At 39.7% G+C, this 21,529-nt stretch overlaps 1 protein-coding gene across 1 annotated transcript in view; it reads left to right on the plus strand.

The window, feature by feature from the left end:
- The window catches only part of LOC147709358 (mitochondrial amidoxime-reducing component 1-like), a 301,956-nt gene extending 281,480 nt beyond the window's left edge, over positions 1-20,476 (plus strand). Inside the window, exons 5-7 of the mRNA XM_086927930.1 lie at positions 5,471-5,532; positions 5,941-6,012; positions 19,763-20,476. Of these exons, the coding sequence (XP_086784056.1) occupies positions 5,471-5,532; positions 5,941-6,012; positions 19,763-19,889 (261 nt within the window). The 3' untranslated portion in view covers positions 19,890-20,476. The remainder of the gene's footprint in view (positions 1-5,470; positions 5,533-5,940; positions 6,013-19,762) is intronic.
- The last annotated feature ends 1,053 nt before the right edge of the window (positions 20,477-21,529 follow it).

Consider the following 21,529-nt stretch of genomic DNA (forward strand, 5'->3'; position numbering starts at 1 on the left):
ACTTTACAGAAACATACAGTCACTGGATGTTGTCATCAGTGATGTCATCAGTGATGTCATTTGAGATGTCATCAGTGATGTCATCAGTGATGTCACTGACCATGTCATGAATGATGTAATATGTGACATGATCAGCAGTGGATTGCGGGTGCGCGATATATAGTTAGTGCAACTAACTATATATGCGAATTTCAATGGTTTTGTGCGAGTAAAATAAGGTTTTGTAAATGCTAATCCCTAACTATATATGGTCTATAACCTATGGTTTTTTCAGTGAATATATATATATATATATATATATATATATATATATATATATATACAATTTACTACTAGTCAGTACTCTCCTATATTTTTGTAGTTCAGTGTGAAAAAGTCAGTAAGCTGGTGACATTCCATAGGGCGACACTAAGAAAGCAAGCATTGCATACTATATTTTAGAATTGTCGTTTGTGGATTTTCTATGAATATTCTACCTACTCCTCACAGGGGAATCAAACTGTTTCAAACTGACATATGCACAAAATCTGTGTGCATGCGTTTAAACCTTGAAGAAGACGTGTTGGCTTTGCTCATTTAAATGCTTTAAATATGCATTTTTTTTTTTTTTACAAAAGACAGAGACAAGTTAAGCTGTCTCACAGAGCTTGTGCAATCTGTATAGGGAGGGGCAAGGGACTTGCCATCTCATCCGTTGTTTTAAATGACATCCATCAGATTCCTCATTAGTCATTTGCTGTTGAGCCAATCATCAGCCGTAGGTTGATTGTAAATGTCATTCATGATGTAAGAAGTCTCAACTTTGCCTTAAGTCATATGAACATTTGGTTGGTACAAATGGAACATGGGAGTCCACGTAGAAAGAAGAGTCCTCTTTTTTTTTTCCTTTACTATGTGAAAGTGTTTGCTGCCCTGTACTAACAGAAAATTGTCAGCATGTGAGACAGCAGTTGTAGGAAACGGTACACATTTAGGGGCAGATGTATCAAGGTTCCGATTTGCGAATTCTAAATAGCGATTTTTTGCGAATCGCTATTTAGAATTCGCAAAATGGAATGTATGTACAAAATCGCTATTTTTTAGCGATTTCTTAATATTCTTTATTTGGGAATTGGCATTTTGCGAATTCGCAAATAAGGAATAATTTCCAATGCATTCCTATGGGCCAGGAGGCCAATAGGAATGATAGTGCAATAAATCTCAAATTGCGAATTCGTAATTTGCTAATCGCAATTTGAGAATTATTTCAAGGGTGCAGGGGTGTCTCAAAGACACCCCTGCTGCACCCCTGAAATTTACATGTGTGTGCATATGGCACACATACATGCCCTATGGGCATGTATATGTGTCACATGCCACCCTCACAAATGCCAAATAGGGCATTTTTAAAAGAAATCGCAAATTACCACCAACTACAAGTTAGTGGTAATTTGCGATTTCTTGACACAAAATCGCTATTTCAAAAAGTTTCATACATTTCATTTAAGGAATCGCAAAAATTGTGATTCCTTAAATGCTATGGCAAAATAAGGAATCACAATTTTTTGCAATTCCTTAAATTGCGATTTTTTTTTATACATTCGAAATCATGCAAAAAGGCTGTTTGCAAGTCGTAAAGGCCGAAATCCTGCGAATTTCGGCCTTTGCGAGTCGCAAAAGCCTTGATACATCTGGCTCATAATGTCGTTTGGTCACATGTGCGCTGTCAGAAGCACTCGCATACTTTTATATATCCGGCAGTCAGTTGTTTGGTCCACAAATGAGCAGATGTTGTGCATCCTTTGGAACTGCAGTTTTTCTGAGTGATGCATGAATTTATATAGCAATACATCTATACTGTAATAATTTTATGGGAAAAAAAGAACTGGCAGGTGCCTCACACTCCTATATCGATTTATGCTCTATTCAACAAGAATGCTGGGAATTAGGCAAACATTTCAGAGAATCTCCTATTTGAAGGCCAAATGGAGCCCGCCACTGTAATCCTAAATCAGTACACACACAATGATTGATATTGTACAGTTTTATGATTATTAATTATTATTTATTATACAGTAGTTAGCTACAAATCATCTGTATTAGGATGCTTATAATTATTGTAAACAACTCAGCAGAATATATGCTCATTACAGCAAATGTCAGATTGAGCCCAATCATATTTCATCACATGTCCCTAACCTATTGGTAAAAATGTATAAATAGGCTCAAGACTAAATGTTTTCATAGGCTTAAGACTTATCTAAAGTGTCTGCAATAATGTCAGCCATCTAACATATATGGCTGCATTAGTTTATTAACCTTATATTATACCAATCCATGTGCAATTTCCGTGTGTACCTTATGTTGTTGTGGGTTAGCAGAAGGAACTCAGTCATTCAGCATCTCTCCTCCTCAATCGGCCTGTGTTACGAAGGCAGACCCTTTATTAGTACCTTATATATCTTTATTGCCATGGACATGTAAACATTACATTTATAAATGTCCTAGTTTCAAATACCATATGCCCAGTCTTATGGACTGCAAGGCCTACATGGGGTGCCTTATTAATATTTAAAAAGTAGTTTTCAACCTGTCAATAGGGTTTGTTTTAACAGGTTGAATTGAAGTTTTGAAACTGCTACAGTCAGGCTACACTGGTAGGCCTGAAGCCATGTTCGTACTGCCAATATAGCGATGGCACAATACAGAAATCTTTATGCACTTGTGTGCAGTGCTTCCTGACCAGGGTGCATTACAGGGCTAGCGGAGAAGAGTGGCCTCAAGGTGTACAGGCAAGCGGTGTTTAGGTTCAGCATACAGAATTCCATTAAGGACAGTCCTTTGTGGTTCAACTTTGGTTGAGGTACAAATGGCAGATGTAATGAGTCTGCTTGGTTGTGCTGCCAGATGTTCAGTGGCAGTTTGTCAGTGAAATACCCAGGTGGAGGAGCAGCGATCCCATGGTCATAAAGCCCAGGTTTGTTTATGGAACTAGCAGCCATCTTTTCAGCAGTGGAGTCAGGTGAGCTCTTGGGAAACATGCAATTTAGTTTTCTTCACTTTGTGCATATAGTTAGCTGAGCCCACTTCAATATACAGTTGCACCCTTTAAAGAACATATTGCTGTAGCATCTTTCCCAACTCTAGTGTACTTTATCTTCTGTCTAATGATTATGTCAGGGGTCACCCTTTTCCCTGCCAGTGCATGTGTGTGTTGTGGCTACATTTCGGCCTTGATTGCAACTGGTCCAGGAAATTCAAACTCTTCAGCAAACCCCTATTGTGCAGAGCTTGCAATTAGGAGTAATGAAGAGTTTATCTCTGCTGGCAAATACGAAAGTTTGATCAAATCTGCACTACCACAATTTTCCCTGGGTCAATCAATCAGGATTTGTATAGGTGGCTGCTTCACCAGTCAGGGGCTAAAGGTGCTGTGGGGTCTTGCTGTGGGATCACGCTTCCTATTCCTATTGGTTGAACATCCAGGGCTTGAGGTCCCTCCTTTTTATTATTTACCACAACCCTCATGGTGTGCCCCATTTTGAAATTGAAAAAAACAAGGCTGGGAAATGTAACCCCTGTGCAATCCCAACTTTGCCGTAAATCAATTGGGGGGGGGGGGAGAAGAAAGGAGTTGTGACTTATACAGCTTCCTTGTCATAATATCCAAAATCAATAGGGAATGAATCACTCAACCTGAGTAAACAGGGCTAGCAACTTTGTAATAAAAAGCCCTTAATAACGTTTAGCTAGGTCGTAAGGCGGTATATCTTGGTTCTCCGCCAAGTTAAAAACATGTAGGCGTCATCATTGTGCTCCCTTTTGTAGTTTGCTTACCTCCACCAGGAGAAACACCACTGGTTCATGCGGTAGTGATTGAAGATAAGGTGAAAGTGCTCAAGTGAAGTGAAATTTTAATTTTAAAAACTTGTATGTCCTTGACTCAAATTTTTTTTAATGAGTCAGGAATCAAGTACTAATAAAAACAACGTGGTGCGTGTGTGGACGGGTTACTAGTCCTACTCAATACTAGTGTCCAATGAATAGGTCGGCATGTTTCAGCCATATGTATACGCCTGGACGGTCGCTAGGGCTTTCTTCAGGACCTCAAAAAGAAGTGTGGAAGTATCCTGCGTATTGCACAGGTACCTATTAGGAACTACACTAGTTCCATTCTGTGTGGAGAGTAAATTATTTCTCCAAGCTCGACATTGCGTGCTTCATCAGGGGGCTGGCGGGCACTTTGTACCTTCTGCTGTATAGGGTCACTCTTCCCACATTGTTTTTATAAGTACTTGATTCCTGACTCAATAAAAAAAAAATTTGTCAAGGACATACAAGTTTTTTAAATTAAAATTTCACTTCACTTGAGCACTTTCACCTTATCTTCAATCACTACAGCAATAACCAGTGGTGTTCCTCCTGGTGGAGGTAAGCAAACTAAAAAAGTGAGCCCAATAATGACGCTTACACGTTTTTAAACTTGGCGGAGAACCAAGATATACCGCCTTACGACCTGGCTAAACGTGATTGAGGGCTTTTTATTACAAAGTTGCTAGCCCTGGTTACTCAGGTAATTCAATCCCAAATTTGCTCAGAGGTCGGAGTTATGGGTAATGCAAAGTTTAATTATGCGACTCAGCAATTTTCCTCAGCTACGTATCAGCAAGTCAAACCTACTATTTCCTCAGGAAGAATTACCAGAAATACTGGGGCATGAGGATTTTGGGGTGCAAATTGCCAAAATCCACATGACATGCCCAATTTCGAAGACTTGTTCTCTAAGATGTGCATCATAGCCAATAAATAAGGAACCCTGGCGTGCCGGATTTTGTATGGTGCAATGATTATTGGTTCTACCACAGGGGCACTCGCAATCATGGCCTTTGAAAGCCTTCCTTTTATTAGGCAATATGAATTTTTACGCGAATATTGGTTTTATCGGGTGCATTAATGTTGGATCATCAACTGGGGCACTCCTAATCAGGTCCTTGCTTGTAAGTAGAAACTATTGTTAAAATATACTTCTCATAACATCTTTACAGCTCAATAAAAAAAACATTTTATAAATGGGCATTTAAAAAAAAATGTTGTGAACAAACCAAAATTCATTCCTTACTATATTTACGATAAATGCCTCCTATAGGCATGAGGTAATAGCTGGTGGTTGTCAGAATAATATTAGGAAAACTTCATCTAACAGAAATATTATATTCTAAATATTACATAATACATGTTGGTTACCATATTCTGGTGCCATATTATCCAGATCTGAGGTATGTCCCAAAGAAAAAAAATCCTGTCTTGTGCTAGTGTGAGAAATTGAATTGGGATACCGCAATCGACACTGGGGCAGGCAAGATCATCTATTTTTCTTTTTAAAGAGATAGGCACCTGTCTGGTAAGCGCCCTATTACCGAGGCTAGAAATGATGGGGCATGTGTGAGAAAGCCTGCCACGGGATCATTTCTTTTCTTGATGTCTCCTCTAGGATTCATGGGATGACATCATTATTGGCAGTACGGGACTGAGGAGAGTGATGGCTTGCCCCAGGTAAGGAAACACTCTCAGGCAGATTCACCAAAGCATTTAGAAGTATGGGAAGTAACACAACAACAGTCTAACGCCTTTGTGAGTCCGTCCAAAACGTGCTTATTTTATTTGTACTAATATTATATGAATATTCACGTTTTATTCCCATGTTAGATATTTTCGGCTAATTCACAAAGGCAAGCAAGAATGTGTGAAAAAGTGCTTTAGTGGAGTCTGACTTTATGTACTCCAACATGCCTTTGTGAGTAGGTCTCTGCATTTTTATTTTGTTTAATGCACACATTCACATATTGGTAACAAATAGAACTCTGTTGTTAATAATTACTACCATGAGTATCTAACAGCACTTTTTGGGACAGTTTTCCATTTATTTGAGCGAGAGGAATGTTGTGTTTTTCATTTCCATAGATGCATTCTCACCACTGTAGACCCAGACACCGGGATCATTACCCACAAGGAACCACTGGAAACACTCAGAAGGTATGTACCAGTTTTGTTCATGTATCATAATACAATGACCATTATTGTATGAGACCACAAAAATAAAGTGCAATACAAAATAGACATTTCTGGCGCCTGTTGTGGCATCATTGCGGTTGACAATTAGTCTGGTTGTTAACTACAGGGGCAGCTGGCAGCTGCCAGGCTCCTATTGCAAACAGCCTGTATCCTTTGTACTGAGATGTTTGCACCATTTTCAAGATGCCCAAAGAGTGCAGTTTAAAATGCACCAGACACATGAGGATTTAAGGTAACTTCTTTGTTGTAAACCTACCAGAACTCTTTATAGCAATACTGCTCACCGGCATAGCATCCCCAAAAGGGTAAGTCTGGGACAAAAAATAGGCCGAAGCACCAAATGAAAAGTGGCTTGCCCTGGTGAATCAGATACTTAAAAACGTGGCCAACATTTACAAATCGATGCTATTTTGAAGACATGCCCCGCAAGCGATCCGCGAAATATGGGAGACCCCGTGCATTTGTGCCTGCTGCAGGCAATGTTTATAACAGTAACATTAATTATGAGCCCTCCCTTTAAAAAATAAAAATCATGCACACATCCCGAGCCTCCCAGCCTCAATATGGCATTGTCTTGTCAGTGCTGCCTTTGAGTCCCTCGATCATACTCCTATCATCTGCTCCTGCCTTTGCAGTTTGACTGCCCCTTCAGAGCTGGTAGGATTTCAATATGGGATCTGGAGGTTACACGCAGTGCTTTTCAGCAGGCATATTAACCAGGCAAGATGTTGTAGAATTATTGAGACCTGTGAGTTGCAAATTACACACAGATTTTTTTTAACACGTACATGGACAAACTGAATTGACTCAGAGACATGTTATACCAAGAGGTGTTGGCACACACAGATAGTCTCTGCACAAGGCGCCTTAGCAATCTAGGTCATAGTTTACCAGTGGAAACACTTGACCTGCAGCTATAACTGATTAGATTACTCTGAGGTTTGTATTTAGTTAGGAATTAACTGGTTTGACTTGTTCCTGCCAACAGCCTTCCATTCTACTAGAGTGACTACAATAAGTCCCACTGAATTGGGTACTGGTAAATCCTATTAAGATTGGTAGTAAACCTCAAGATAGTGGTTAAAAGTGTTAAGTAGAAACAAAAGTACTCTACATTTCACTTGCATCAAAAGTTGCAACCCGAACCATGGCACACCTGACAACACTAGAATGTTTCCAAGGTTAGAAGGTGTGCTACATGGCCTTGCAGTCATGTCACATGCTTTGTCTTGTGCATGTTGCCAGGATAATGCCCCAAATCACTTAGGAAGACATTACCATGACCTATTTTTTTCACTAGTTCTGAACTCATACTTTTGCCACTTGTTCATCCTCAGGTGTAAACCCATGGCGACCTATAGATGGTTCACAGTTAATCTTCAGCAATTACAATTTAGGGCATAGCACTGAAAATACAAAAAGATACTGGAATGTAACAATTCAATTCAAAAAGTCTTTATTTCGGCCATTCTGGCCATGAAAGAGTGCTGAGAAAAACATGATAAGAGCATTATATACAAAATCCATTTACATTAACATAATAAAATCCATGGAAACGTATTTACATCTTTGCATGTGAAATTTGATTCAAAGTAAATGATCCTTAGAGTTCGATATCAATTAATTGGCGACGCTTGGACCACATGGCTAACAAATACTTAGAAAGTGCAAATACAATACAACTGGATGTGTCAGTCTTAAAAATTCTAAAAGCAGGTAAACAATGTTTAAAACCTAACTTTCTGCAGAGTGGAACCAGCCAAAACTTCCTAGATTTGATGTAAGCTGGGCAGAAGAACAAAACATGAAGTTCATCCTCTGCGTCATAGCTGCATCCTGGGCATGATTTATCGGTAGAGGCTGTCCATTTACTAGTAAATGCTTTTAGAGTTAAGGTGCCATATCTCGATTGTAAAAAAAGTTTCCTTGCTAAAATCGGAAAAACAACATCCATAAAATTCTCGAATGAGTAAGAATTTTTGAAAGCTAAAAAAGATTTAGTTAGAGTACCAAAATTAGAGGCACAGAATGGAGTGTTTTTCCCATAAAAATCTGAGTTAGTGACTTGCGCGAAACTTCACGACATCCACTTTCCGGATCATCCCACAGGGCGAATAGGCCTAGTCTTGAGAATTCATGTTTTATAAATGCCAACCAGGGAATTTTTGCAGAGCTATTATAACGTAATATCTGCTTAAGCTCTTGCCTGTAGTGTAACAAATCTGTCGTTGTCCATAGCCTGCTCCAGAACCTTAGGGGCTTTAGTGCTAGCTCATCTTCTATTGGGCCAAGTCCTAAATCTAACCTTAGTGGGAGGAGCGGGGTACTCTGAGGGAGTGTCAGCAACTGCCTTAAAAATTTAGTTTCTGTTTTGGCAATAGCAGACCCACATACATGCCCCCACAACTCCCCACCATAGAGAGCAGTAGCCCTTGCTTGGGTCTTGTAAATCTCCAAGGCTGGGCTCACTGGCTTATATGTGGATGTGTTTGAGACCTTGAGAATACCACTGGAATGTACCAACTTTACCTCACCATATCCCTTTCAATGCACAGGCTACAAATCAGCTTGCACTGCCATGCCTCCATATTGAGTCAGATAATTCAGCCAAAGTACTTTTTCATATCTTTGACGAGATGGTAACCGCTAAGCTAGCAACAAGCATCCTGGTTCCCACAAATGAGCTGTATGTCAACCTCCCAGCTATTCTAACAAAAGTTCTAAGAGAGAGCATCTTTATAACTGCTTCTTGGCCAGATGATCCTGACCTCCTTTGATATCTATCAATGATTGTATTGCAAAGGGAGGTTAGTCTGGGTCTCACTTTAATACCTCGCTACCAGATCAAGGCCTCAAATGTGCCTTTATGTAAATGTAAATTGATACTTGTATAGCGCACTACTCACCCGCAAGGGTCTCAAGGCGCTTGTACGAATACCGCTGTGGAACCCATCCTGGCTTTCCCTGTGAGGCGTCCACTCCTGGGCACCCCCAAGGTGGAGGCCAGGCATCCTTAGCGTTGTGGGGGCCGTTGTGGAGATTAAGCAAGCTATTGCCCAGAGTTGCAGAGTGGGACTCCATGATTGGAATAGGCACCGAGGCGAGAGTTGTCAGGTCCGTGGAATTTTTGAGCCCAAGACCCGCCGCTCCAACCATTGAGCCACACTTCTCCACTATCACTCCTATCATAAAGAAGCCTTCACCAGACCTAGCTTCCCATCTGAAGCATTATCCTGTGTTGCAAAATTACTTGCTACGGTTTTACCCATCAACATTCTAATTAGGGAATAGATGAAGACGCAGCTCTTTAAGGAATACTACATTCTGACGAATTTGTAATAAGTTCTATATAGAACTGCCATTGTGATGGTGGGTGGTTATCAGTGTGCACACTACTCCCTCAGTGACATTTAGAGGGCAAATATTAATTTGGTTATTGTGCTCAGGTGCTCTGTTAAACAAAGGTTCCACCATTCAACTTGCTTCTTACATTCTGACGAAGTACGAGTCCAACTCATGGTGATCTTAGAGCACGACTCATAGTGGCATGATAGAAGTATGAGTGGCCAATTTCTGTGTTTTTTAGAGTTTAAACGTTATGTTGTTATTGAACATTTCACCTACCTATATTGTTACTATAATTTTTGGTATTTTGAGTAAATTTCTAGATTTTTTTAAACATAAAGTAATAATTTATTATCATATGTAAGTACAACCCTCCACCCAAAGAATGTGTGCAGCGGGGAGTTCGCTGCAGGACCTGGCCAGCCAACTACCCCAAAGGCGGCCAACCCCACTATATGCAGGTCCTTCAGTCGTGCGCTGCAGTGTGGTGATCACAGTTCCTGGACTGCGGCCAGGCCTGTGGCCAATCCCCCTCATGCAGCCAACTCTATGGTGTGCACAACCTTCGACCAGGCATTGTGGGGGTTGGCCACAGGGATTGGCAAACCCCCTCTAAAGGCAGCCAACCCAACCCAATGCTGCAGAGGGCTTTTGGCTGTGCATTGTGGGGGTTTGGCCGAAGGGCCTGCTGCCAACCCACCACAGGCAGTCAACCACACTTTGCACAGGGCCTTTGGTGGTGTGTGGGGTGGGGTTGGCCGCAGGCCCGGTCTGTAGCCAGGCGCTGCGGCCAACCGCACCAGAGGCAACCATCCCCAAGCTGCGCAGGGCCTTTGGTCCTGTGAGGCAGGGTGTTGGCCACAGGGCCTGGCCTGCGGCCAACCCCCAAAGGCAACCAACCCCACACTGCGCACAGCTTTTGGCCATGCGCAGAGGGGACTAAGAAGAAGGTCAATAGCCACCCCCCAAAGCCAGCCAACCCGAGCTGCGTGGTACCTTCAGTTATGTGTGGAGGGGATGTTGGCCATAGGATATGCCTTTACCATGCATTCTATTACAACTAAACTCTAAGTATTTTGCAGGTATATATGTATATTCGGGCAAGGGCTTTTTTAGGGTTTAGGGTTGAGTGAGGGTATTGGGTGGCTAGGGTATATTTATGGTTTAGCGGAGGTAGGGAGTATTAGGGTTGCAACAGTATTTTGGGGATTTAGGGTGGGTAGGGGTATCTAGGTGGTAAGGGTATTTTCTAGGGTGGGTAGGAGTATTTGGGTGGCAAGGCTATTTTTAGGGTTTAGCATGGGTAAGGGTATTTGGGTGGCAAGGGTATTTTTAGGGTTTAGAGTGCGTAAGGGTATTTGGGTGGCAAGGATATTTTTAGAGTATTGGGTTGCTAGGGTTTAGGAGTTGGGGTAGACATAGTTATAGTTAGGACCAACCTTTCCCATAGACACAGCTTATTTTGTTTTGCCAATAACTTTGGTGCTGTTTGACAAATCCTCACAATTTTTTTTAAATGGGTACTACTCACTACAACTGGAATATGGAAAGTTTCAGGGTGATTCGTCAAGCGGGGCTGAGAAAAAGAAGGGATCCCAAAAGGATTTTTACCCATACAATGTCTATGTGGATTTTAAATTTTCAGACATGGCTACAGTCTTAACCACTGAACGGAATTATAGCAAATTTGGCAGAAAGGTAGATGTTGGTCCAGAAACAACTCTTTTTGAAATTTTGTGTAAATCTGTTCAGTAGTTTCAAAGGTATTAAAGGAAAAACTATCTAAATATCTAGGGACTTGGATCCATGAGTACTCACGGGTACATGCAGATCCGCAGCCGAAATGAGGAAGAAACCCTCACACACCACACCCCTTCTGCTTATGGCGAAACGGTGAGTGCAACATGGGGTTGAATGCATGCTAGGAGTTGTTGGACATGCGTGGGGCTGTTGTATTAACATACAGTAATATATATATTACTTTATGTTTAAAAAAACCAGAAATTCCCTGAAAAAAACAAAGGTTACAGAGACATTATAGTTATGTTAAAGTTTTACCCACACACAACTATATAAAGTCAGCAGTTATAGTTATACGTATAGTTATATTTAATAGTTACAAGAAACAATCACTCATGCCATTAAGTAATGCCACACGTTTTAGTTTCTTAACATAAGTATGAATATAGCTGCTGAATTTCTATGGCTTTGTGTGGGTAAAACGTAAACCTAACTATAACGTCCCTGTAACCTTTGTTTTTGTGTGAATACATATATATATATGTGTTGTAAAATGAAAACATTTTTGCTTGTTTTTTGCACTGCCCGTTTTTTAATAATGTCAATCTCCTATACCAACATAGAAGCCACTCACAAAAGCAAATAGCACTTAGCTATCACTCCAGTATATGCATGTAGTCATACATAGAAATGTGAGTATATGTAAGCATTCTTACATTACGCAAAATAGAAGAACTTAACCTATTTCTTCTGTCCCATAGGGCACTCAGCCCTTCAAACATACACATTAAGCCCAATCTAAGCTTATAAATTGTCATACAAAATGTGACTTGTTAATTTGCAAAAAGGAAATTGACAAAGGTTAAAATAGAACCAAGCACAAACTACTCCTCCCACAATGCATCCTAACTGTTAAGTGGGCAGTAGGGTATAAATACCAAAAAGTAAAGACGGACTTGTTACTACCGTGATCAAGAACATTTCATTGTTCGAAACGCGTAGGTGAGGAAGTTTTACTGAGATGGATTAAACAGCTTTGAAACATCCGAGAAGTGTGCGGTGTTCTTGTTTGAATTGCTCGGAAATATATATATATACATATATATATATATATATATATATACATATACATATATATTTAAAGCTCCAAAGTCGTTCCCCATCCAAGTTAGAAGGAAATACTGCACTCTCTGGCTTCGTTCTCACAGCAGTAGTTTTATTCTAAACAGACGCGTTTCGGAAAAGTTTTTCCTTCGTCAGTGTTTACAGTTTAGTTTGGGGTTGCCATTTTTCAAGGGTAAGCACATTCATTTCATCAAATTAGAAAAGGGGGCTTATGCGTCGTCCAATAGGGACAGGTGCCATTTTGGTAGTAGAAATATCCAAAATTTAGCAATATATTTCATTACACAAAAATGCATCTCAGTTACAAACAATTAAATGCCCGATGTTTTTATCATTTCAAATGCAATTTGCAATGTGCGTGATCTTGCTGTGGATCGGCATTAGCAACTGTTGTATAACCGGTTGCTAACGTGATGCCCGCTATCCCATATAATAAAACCATATACAGACCCAAAATCCAAGCTTCCAGTAAATTACAAAAATCAACTACAAAGATGTAAAATTATTTCAACATGATTTCAATTCTTTCATTATTATTTGCCAAGATGTACTGATTTTTTGGGGAAGTTAAGTTGTGTCACCTGGGGTCCTGAGTTATGTTTTCTGGTGATGGACATAGAAGCACTTTACACCAGTATTAATCATCACCAGGGTTTGGAAGCAGTCCAGTATTTTTTGGATTCCCGTGAGGCAACTATGAGGGATCACAACCAAATGTTATTGGATATGATCCGCATCTGCCTCTTTAACAACTACTTCCAGTTTGGCAAGGAGATTTACCATCAGGAGCGTGGGGTGGCAATGGGTTCATGCTTCTCCCCCAGTTACTCATGCTTGCATGTTGGCTGGTGGGAGGAGCATGTGCTTGGCGTCACCCACGCTCATTGGCTCCCCCATTTATTGGCCTACTGGCGGTTTATAGACGATATTTTTATCGTCTGGAAAGGATCACAAACCTTAGCTGCTGATTTTGTTAAAGAAATCAATGTGAATGCTAGAAACCTTAAATTCACTGCTACAATTACTGATACATCAGCTGAATTTTTGGATGTATTGGTTTACATCGAGAATAACAAAATCCAATCCAAACTGTTCAGGAAGAGCACTGCGGGCAATTCCATCTTACATGCCCGTAGTGCTCACCCCCGTCATACTATCAACAGTATACCCCTGGGTGAATTTATCAGGATTAAGCGCATTTGTAGTGATCCAGTTGTCACCGAACAATGTCTAACAGAATCTAGAGATAGATTCCTCCGGAGGGGTTATAAAAAAGCAGTATTAGATAAGGCTTTCAATTCAGTGTCAATACGTACACGATAAACACTGCTGACCCCTAAGACAACAGTTGACATTGATGTCACTAAGTCCACAACAGCTAGATTTATTACTACTTTTTGTGCCCAAAGCTCTAAGCTCAGCCAGATTATCAGATCTGAATGGCCAATTGTTTTAACTGATGTGATCCTTGCTCCTTTTTTGCCAAAATCTCCTGCAATAACTTTCAGGAGGGCTCCCTCAATGAAAGATTCCCTTGACCGTGCACAACCAGAAAACGAATTGAAACCCACTTGGCTCCACAAATCTGGTTTTTTTAGATGCACCTCGTGCCGTGCCTGCACGTTTGCAGTCAACGGCACTGAGTATACATCTGCATTTAGCAATCGGCCTATACCAATCAGGGAACATCTGACATGTCGCAGCGACTTTGTTGTATACAAATTGACCTGCACATGTTCATTGTCATACATAGGGAGTACCAAGTTGCAAGCATATCAACGCATCTTACAACACATCCGGGCAATAGTAAATTCGGACATGAATTACCCGGTTGCTCGCCATTTTAAATCAGTTCATGACAAGAAACTGAAAGATCTCACATATACCTTGTTATGTTCAGTGGCTAATCCGGGTAGGGGGGGTGATCGTGAGAGAATACTCCGTCAAAGAGAGGCTTATTTCATCGCCCTGCTTGATACCAGATCCCCTAACGGATTGAATGCTTTTGATGAATTGCACCATTATTTATAATTTCAGTAGGTTTTCCTTGATGTATATACAAAAAAATGTGTACTTTTTGTTACCTTTGTAGAAGGGGATTCTTTTTTAGTCTTTTTCAGTTTTTTCAGATATTCATAAGATGAAATAACAGCTGGGCTTAGTTTACCCATGAAATCTGAAGTGTTTTTGTCAACTTCCATAAATTGAAGTCTTTGCCGCCATTTGTTTCTCCATGTATATAACATCTATAAGAATCTTTTTTTTGGTCTAAATTAGTTGACTTGTATATATTGGCAATCTGTGATGTCCTATTGTTGATGGTGAGGGATATGATTTACTTACATATTTCTAAAGAAAATTATTTCTCATACTGCACTTGCACATTGATCTAAATGTTTCATTTCTATTATGAATTTTTGTCATTTTTCTTAAGAAAATATGCTTTATCACCCCTCATCGCTTATGAGCACTATGCTCTAATTATGTTGCAACTTTCCATTATTTTTGGGAATTTTGTTTATGGACTTATCATCACATGAATTGTATTGCCAATCAATGTCGTTATTTTACCCTTACAACCTGTTTCTTTAGGTGTTTGGGCTTTTAATTGTCATTTAACCCACCGCCTACTCCTGTCGCGTCATGTGACCAAGCCCCGTCCGCGGGGCGAAACACGTCATGGAGGGCACTTGCTTTGCACTATTCACTGCTTATTAAATGCACTGCTTTAAACTAACAGCGTTGGTTTCTGGCTCATCTATTGTCTGATTGAGGATTGAGGAGATTGCTCGAGGTCTGCGCCCGCAAGGACTGCGATCATAGCAGTTGGGAGTTTGCTGTTTTCATATATATATATATATATATATACATATATATTTAAAGCTCCAAAGTCGTTCCCCATCCAAGTTAGAAGGAAATACTGCACTCTCTGGCTTCGTTCTCACAGCAGTAGTTTTATTCTAAACAGACGCGTTTCGGAAAAGGTTTTTCCTTCGTCAGTGTTTACAGTTTAGTTTGGGGTTGCCATTTTTCAAGGGTAAGCACATTCATTTCATCAAATTAGAAAAGGGGGCTTATGCGTCGTCCAATAGGGACCGGTGCCATTTTGGTAGTAGAAATATCCAAAATTTAGCAATATATTTCATTACACAAAAATGCATCTCAGTTACAAACAATTAAATGCCCGATGTTTTTATCATTTCAAATGCAATTTGCAATGTGCGTGATCTTGCTGTGGATCGGCATTAGCAACTGTTGTATAACCGGTTGCTAACGTGATGCCCGCTATCCCATATAATAAAACCATATACAGACCCAAAATCCAAGCTTCCAGTAAATTACAAAAATCAACTACAAAGACGTAAAATTATTTCAACATGATTTCAATTCTTTCATTATTATTTGCCAAGATGTACTATTATTCTTCTCCACTGTTTAATCCGTTTGGGGATTTAGTGCTAAGATCTATAATATAACGGGACGCAAACCTTCTTAATTTCAATACTCTATCCCCCCTCTTACATGTGGGGGTACATGGTCAATGCTGAAATATCGTAACAGATCCCTGTTCTTGTTATGCTTTACAGAAAAGTGGCGTGCCACTGGGTAACTAAAATCCTTTTTTGTGATAGCACGCATGTGCTCTAACACTCTTAGTTTCACCATATTAATAGTGCTCCCTATGTAATTTAATCCACAGGGTCACGTCAGGCAGTATACCGCATGGGTAGTCTGGCATGTGATTAATGGCCCTGCTGAGATGTCAGTTGCATTGATGTTATCTGTTTTAAGTATATGCCAGTTTTTCTTCATGATGTTCCTGAGTAGAGTACATTTGCATCATCTGAATAGGTTGTAATCATTCTAACCATTCCAGTTTCTTCTTTTTTAGATGATTTTTGTTTCAGTAGATCTTTCCTAGACAATGTTTTTACTCTCTTCAAGGTGCTTTCTAAGAGCCCCTCATCATATCCTCTAGTTAGAAATCGATCAATGCTCCCACTTACTGCTTTTTCAAAGTCACATTCCCTTGAACAATTTTTCTTTAATCCTAAAAATTCACCGTAGGGAATGCTATTTTTTATTTTTTTAGGGTGTGCACTTGTTGCGTGGAGCATGCTATTCGCAGCAGTGGGCTCTCTAAAAAGGGAAGTAGTGATTTTACCATCCAGAATCTCCAATCTTAGGTCCAGATAGTTTGCTGCCACCAAACTGATCTCCCCCGTGAAACGGAGATTGACCTCATTTCTGTTGAGCATTTTTATGTATTCTCCTGCTTCCTTTTCAGGACCATCCCATACTAAAAACAGGTCACCGAGATACCTGTGCCATGCCACTATTTTGTTGGTCCATTCTTTGTTGTCAGGGGTCCAGGCCACCTGCGCCTCCCACCAGCCTACGAACAAGTTCGCGTAGCTGGGGGCGAAGCAGGTGCCCATCGCGGTCCCCGACGTCGCCTATACAAGTCAGCCTGAAAAGTGACAAAGTTGTTATATATACAAAATTCGATGAGTTCAAGTAGCATTGTATTTTGTGTGGCAAACTTTAGTGGTCTCTTATTTAAAAAGTAGTTGACAGCTTTAAGACCATGTGTGTGATTAATGCAGGTATACAGGCTTGTAATATCAAGGACCACCAAACAAAACGAAGACTGCCACTCTAGCGTTTCTATGTGTTCTATGAAGTTTGTAGTGTCCTTGATATAAGATTTTAATTATAGAACAGCACTAAACAAAAATTGGTCCAAGAATTTTGAAAGATTTTCGGTCAGACTCCCCAAAGAAGAGACTATTGGTTTAACGGGCGGTTGAGTTTAGTTTTTATGCACCTTAGGTAGGTGATAAAACGTGGGTAGGGTTGGATTAGCATTCCTCAAAAACAAGTGTTCGTCAATGTCCCAACATTTGTTTATCATGCCATTTCTTTATTAAGGCATGAAATTGTCGTATGCTATCTTGATATGTTGCTACAGTGGTTAGTTCATAGCATGCTGGATTCCTCAGTTGTCTGAGCGCTTCCTCCACATAATATTCACGGAACATAAGGACTATGTTGCCCCCCTTGTCTGAAGGTTTGTAGATGACAGTAGTATCATCTTCCAGATTCTTTATGGCAATTCGTTGTAGTTTAGTTAAATTCCCTTGATTTTTGGATGATTTGTGATTGTCTCTAAATTTCAATAAATCTTTAATGACTGCATCTGAGAAAATATCAATGGCGTCTTGAGGCATTTGTGGAAGGAATTGTGATGGAGATTTTAAGCCCCTTGACGGTGCGTCCTGTTTTACATCCACGGACCTTATCCGTTGGCTCAATGTAAACCCTTCCTGTCTTTCATTTTCTCAATTCACCTTGGCGTAAGTCCTCCAGAATTTCTAAGGCAGTCAGATCGTTGACAGTCAAAAGGTCCATATCTCTACTCTGGGATTTCAGAATTCAGCCTTCCTTCACAGTAGGTCTTAATTTAAAAAGAATTTGTGGAGTTTGGTTAGTTTGTCAGTGTCCTCTACCATCTGCCTCCCCTTTTGCTCCTTGTGACTCTGTTTGTTTGAGTGGGCTTTGCCTGACCTCTTCCTACCCCCCTTCTTGTTTTTCTTCTTCCTCAAGGGGCTTCGTCTTGCCTCCTCTTAGCCAAGATTGGCGTATGATATTGAACTCTTGTTGAAAAGGGGTTCTTGGTGCTCTCCCAGACGGGCCTGCTTGTTCATCTTCGGATTTCTCATTTTCTGTTACATCGGATTCCGATATTTCTATCCTTTGCGATGTCTCTTTTGTGACAGTCTTGTTCTTGTTTATCACTTCTTTGCCTTGTTGGTCATATTTCTTAGCGAATGTTAGAATACGCCCCAAAGCATAGTCTCTTTCATCCCAGTCGAACTTCTCTTCCTTTCTTTGTTTGATCTTATTTTCATATCTCGCGAGGCGTTTTTTCATAGCCTCCCTCAGTTGTTCCTCTAGTCCTTTTCCGGGTTTTTCTGTAATTCTTCTTCTAAAAGTTCAGTTTCTTTCAGAGCTTTTTATCAACCACTCCACGCAAATTGCACTAAGATCTCCAGCATGCCTTTGCATGATTTTGCTGTGTGAGCTGACCATGCTTCCAAAAGTTATGGGTATGGGTTCGTGTAAGCAGGGACAGTATATATCCTTAACCCTCTGGGTACCCTCTCCGCTTCGATATAGTTTTGTAGAGAAGTAGCTTCCCACCACTTCCTAACTTCTCTTTCACATAGTCTCTCAAGTTTTATAAATTGGGTGGATAGGTTATTTGGTACTTCCTTGCAGAAGTATTTTTTGTAGATTTGTAATCTGTTTTCTTTTTCTTAAACATACTGGCAGCCGCCTCATCGCATTCTGTGACGCTAAACATTTCAATTTCATATAGTTTTCTAAGCTCCGATCCCGGTGCTTACTATTTCGGAATTTACTTGTTGCTTGTTTGTGATTACGAGCCCCTCGCCCTGCTGCTTGATCCGATTCGCACTCAACACGCACACTAAAAGGCTTACAATTATTTGTAGTGGTTTCGCCTGCTGTGTTCTGGGTGTATACTTCCCTCGTTGTCCGTGCTTTCGCTCGATTTTGCTCTCAGGTTTGCAGCAGTGCCACCACTATTGAAATTCCGCTCCGTGGTGTGCCATAAAGTGGGGCACGCCCTGGAAGGGTGCTGTCTTTGTGCTGGCGTACCGCAATCAATATAAAGCTCCAAAGTCCTTCCCCTTCCAAGTTAGAAGGAAACACAGCACTCTCGGGGCTTCGTTTTCACAGCAGTAGTTTTATTCTAAACAGACGCGTTTCGGAAAAGGTTTTTCCTTAGTCAGTGTTTACAGTTTAGTTTGCGGTCGCCATTTTTCAAGGGGAAGCACATTCATTTAATCAAAATAGAAAAGGGGGCTTATGCGTCGTCCAATAGGGACAGGCGCCATTTTGGTAGGAGAAATATCCAAATTCAGCAATATATTTCATTACACAAAAATGTATCTCAGATACAAACAATTAAATGCCCGATGTTTTTATAATTTCAAATGCAATTTGCAATGTGCGTGATCTTGCCGTGGATTGGCATTAGCAACCGTTGTATAACCGGTTGCTAACGTGATGCCCTCTATCTCATATAAAGGCATGCATGGTAAAGGCATATGTTCTAAAGGCATTTGTGTTGTTAAGGACACGTTGTAAAGGCATGCATGGTAATTCTGTGTAAACTCAACATGTTTCTAGAACTGAGTTTTCTCCAATTACAAATAAATGATATCAGATATGGCAGCCCAATTAGTTCAGTTGAATCAAACCCCTACAAATTCCATTAGGTAACAGATGGTGAAATGCAAAGCCAAAACTTGAACGCTGGCCCTGCGGTGATGGAACATCTTGTAACTTTAATGCTGTATGTTGGTTCATGTTGTCCTCTGTGCTGAAGTTCTGTGCTAGTAAGATTCCTGATGTTAATATCGCTGATTTATAAATGCTTTCTCCAAATAACAATGACCTTTTCTCATTGCAGTTACCGTCTGTGTGAGACATCAGACAAAAAACACTTTCAAAAGTCTCCTCTCTTTGGGCAGTATTACGGAATTGAACAAATAGGAAGACTTAAAGTTGGTGATCCTGTGTACAAGATTGTCTCCTAACGGAACAAATTAAAATTTTGATGCACCAGAAATATTTTCCATTTCCTTATCTTTAGAATGAAAGGGGGGAAGAGCATTTCTTTGAACATGACTAAAACTGTTTGAGATAAACTATATTGTTAACCAGAAAGTAGAGAGGCATCAGTCTTGATCTGAGGTGTCGCGGTGCTCCCAGAAAGTAAAATAAATATTTTTTGAAAGGTTAAACAGGTTATTTTGAGAATCCCTCAACCGAGCCTTAGTAGCTTGGCACAAGCGTGACAGTTATCACTCAAAGAAAATGCTTGTATGACTTAATAGAACCAAAACAACAATAAATCAGATAATCAGATAAACTAATTTAATAAAAAGAATAAATATTAATGAGCAGAATGTCAAAAACTTGAAAAATGGTAAAGAGAATTGGGCGATATTCTTTTTAAAAGAAGTATTAGAAAGTATCCAGAAAGACAATGAAAAGGACAGTTTAATACTATGGAATGTTAATGACAGAGATTTCAGCACGTTTTCAGGGCAAATATAATAGAGATTTTCTTTGTTCACGTAATCCTTATTGGTTTTGTTACAAAGAATAACAAATTAAAACCAGTGGCAAAATAAAATAATAAAAAGAATACCATCAATATTAGGGATTATGTCATATTAAGAGCTTGAATATTTAGGCGGTAAGGGGTACAGAAAGAAAGGGAGGTGTTAATCCTGTGCATAAATTCACACCACAATACTGATCTGTCACGTGTTGGCGTGGTTGCCTCTCGTTCCACTATCTAACAACATATGAACATATTCATTATAATGCTGTCAGATGTAACGGCGAACGCCTTGCAGATATCATCAGAATTATCAGTTTGCCATCATTGGTCCATATATATGCACAAACTACTGTGAATGATCCCCTTTCGCTTTAACATTCATCGTCAATTATAAGGATTCATCAAAATAATTTTTGCATCTATTTGGGAAACCCTTGGACACTAGACAGACTGAGTTCTGTATAACATGTGTTACTATCATTCATGGAAATTACTTATTTTCATAATGTAATGAAAAACGCGTGTAGACTCGATCCTACGAAGAATCAGCAACGATCTAAGACACTATTGTTCTAATATAAATAGAAGTTTTGTTTTGCAAATCCGTTGAATAATCATTTAATTCACTTGTGATATCATGTGCACACTTTATATATTTTTGTTTAACTTCAAAAAAATGTATTGATGCATGGGCCTATTGTTCCAGATTATGCATTCAATAGTATATTACTGTGAATAATTAAATTAGATATGTGATTGGTTTCAAATTCTAAATGTGATAATAAAATATGCTTTTTTCTTTTTTATTTCTTGGCCTTCATACATATCTTCATATATAATCTGTGACTGATTAATTCATCAGCATTGACAATTGATGAATTAATCAGTCACAGATTACCAGGAGATTTGGCAGCGCAGCTTTATTTACTTATTTTACAATACCGATTCATAGGTAACTCTATTTGTATATTCAATATGAATGCACACTCTGATGAATAGGTGAAACCATACTAAGAGTCAACGTTTCAATATGGATGCCAGTTTTCCTTTCTGTAATGAAGCCTTTGGGATATGTAGACCTACGTTTACTTTTGGTTAAAGTGCACT

Source organism: Lissotriton vulgaris, chromosome 6 (assembly GCF_964263255.1).
Source record: "Lissotriton vulgaris chromosome 6, aLisVul1.2, whole genome shotgun sequence".
Classification (NCBI taxonomy): domain Eukaryota; kingdom Metazoa; phylum Chordata; class Amphibia; order Caudata; family Salamandridae; genus Lissotriton; species Lissotriton vulgaris.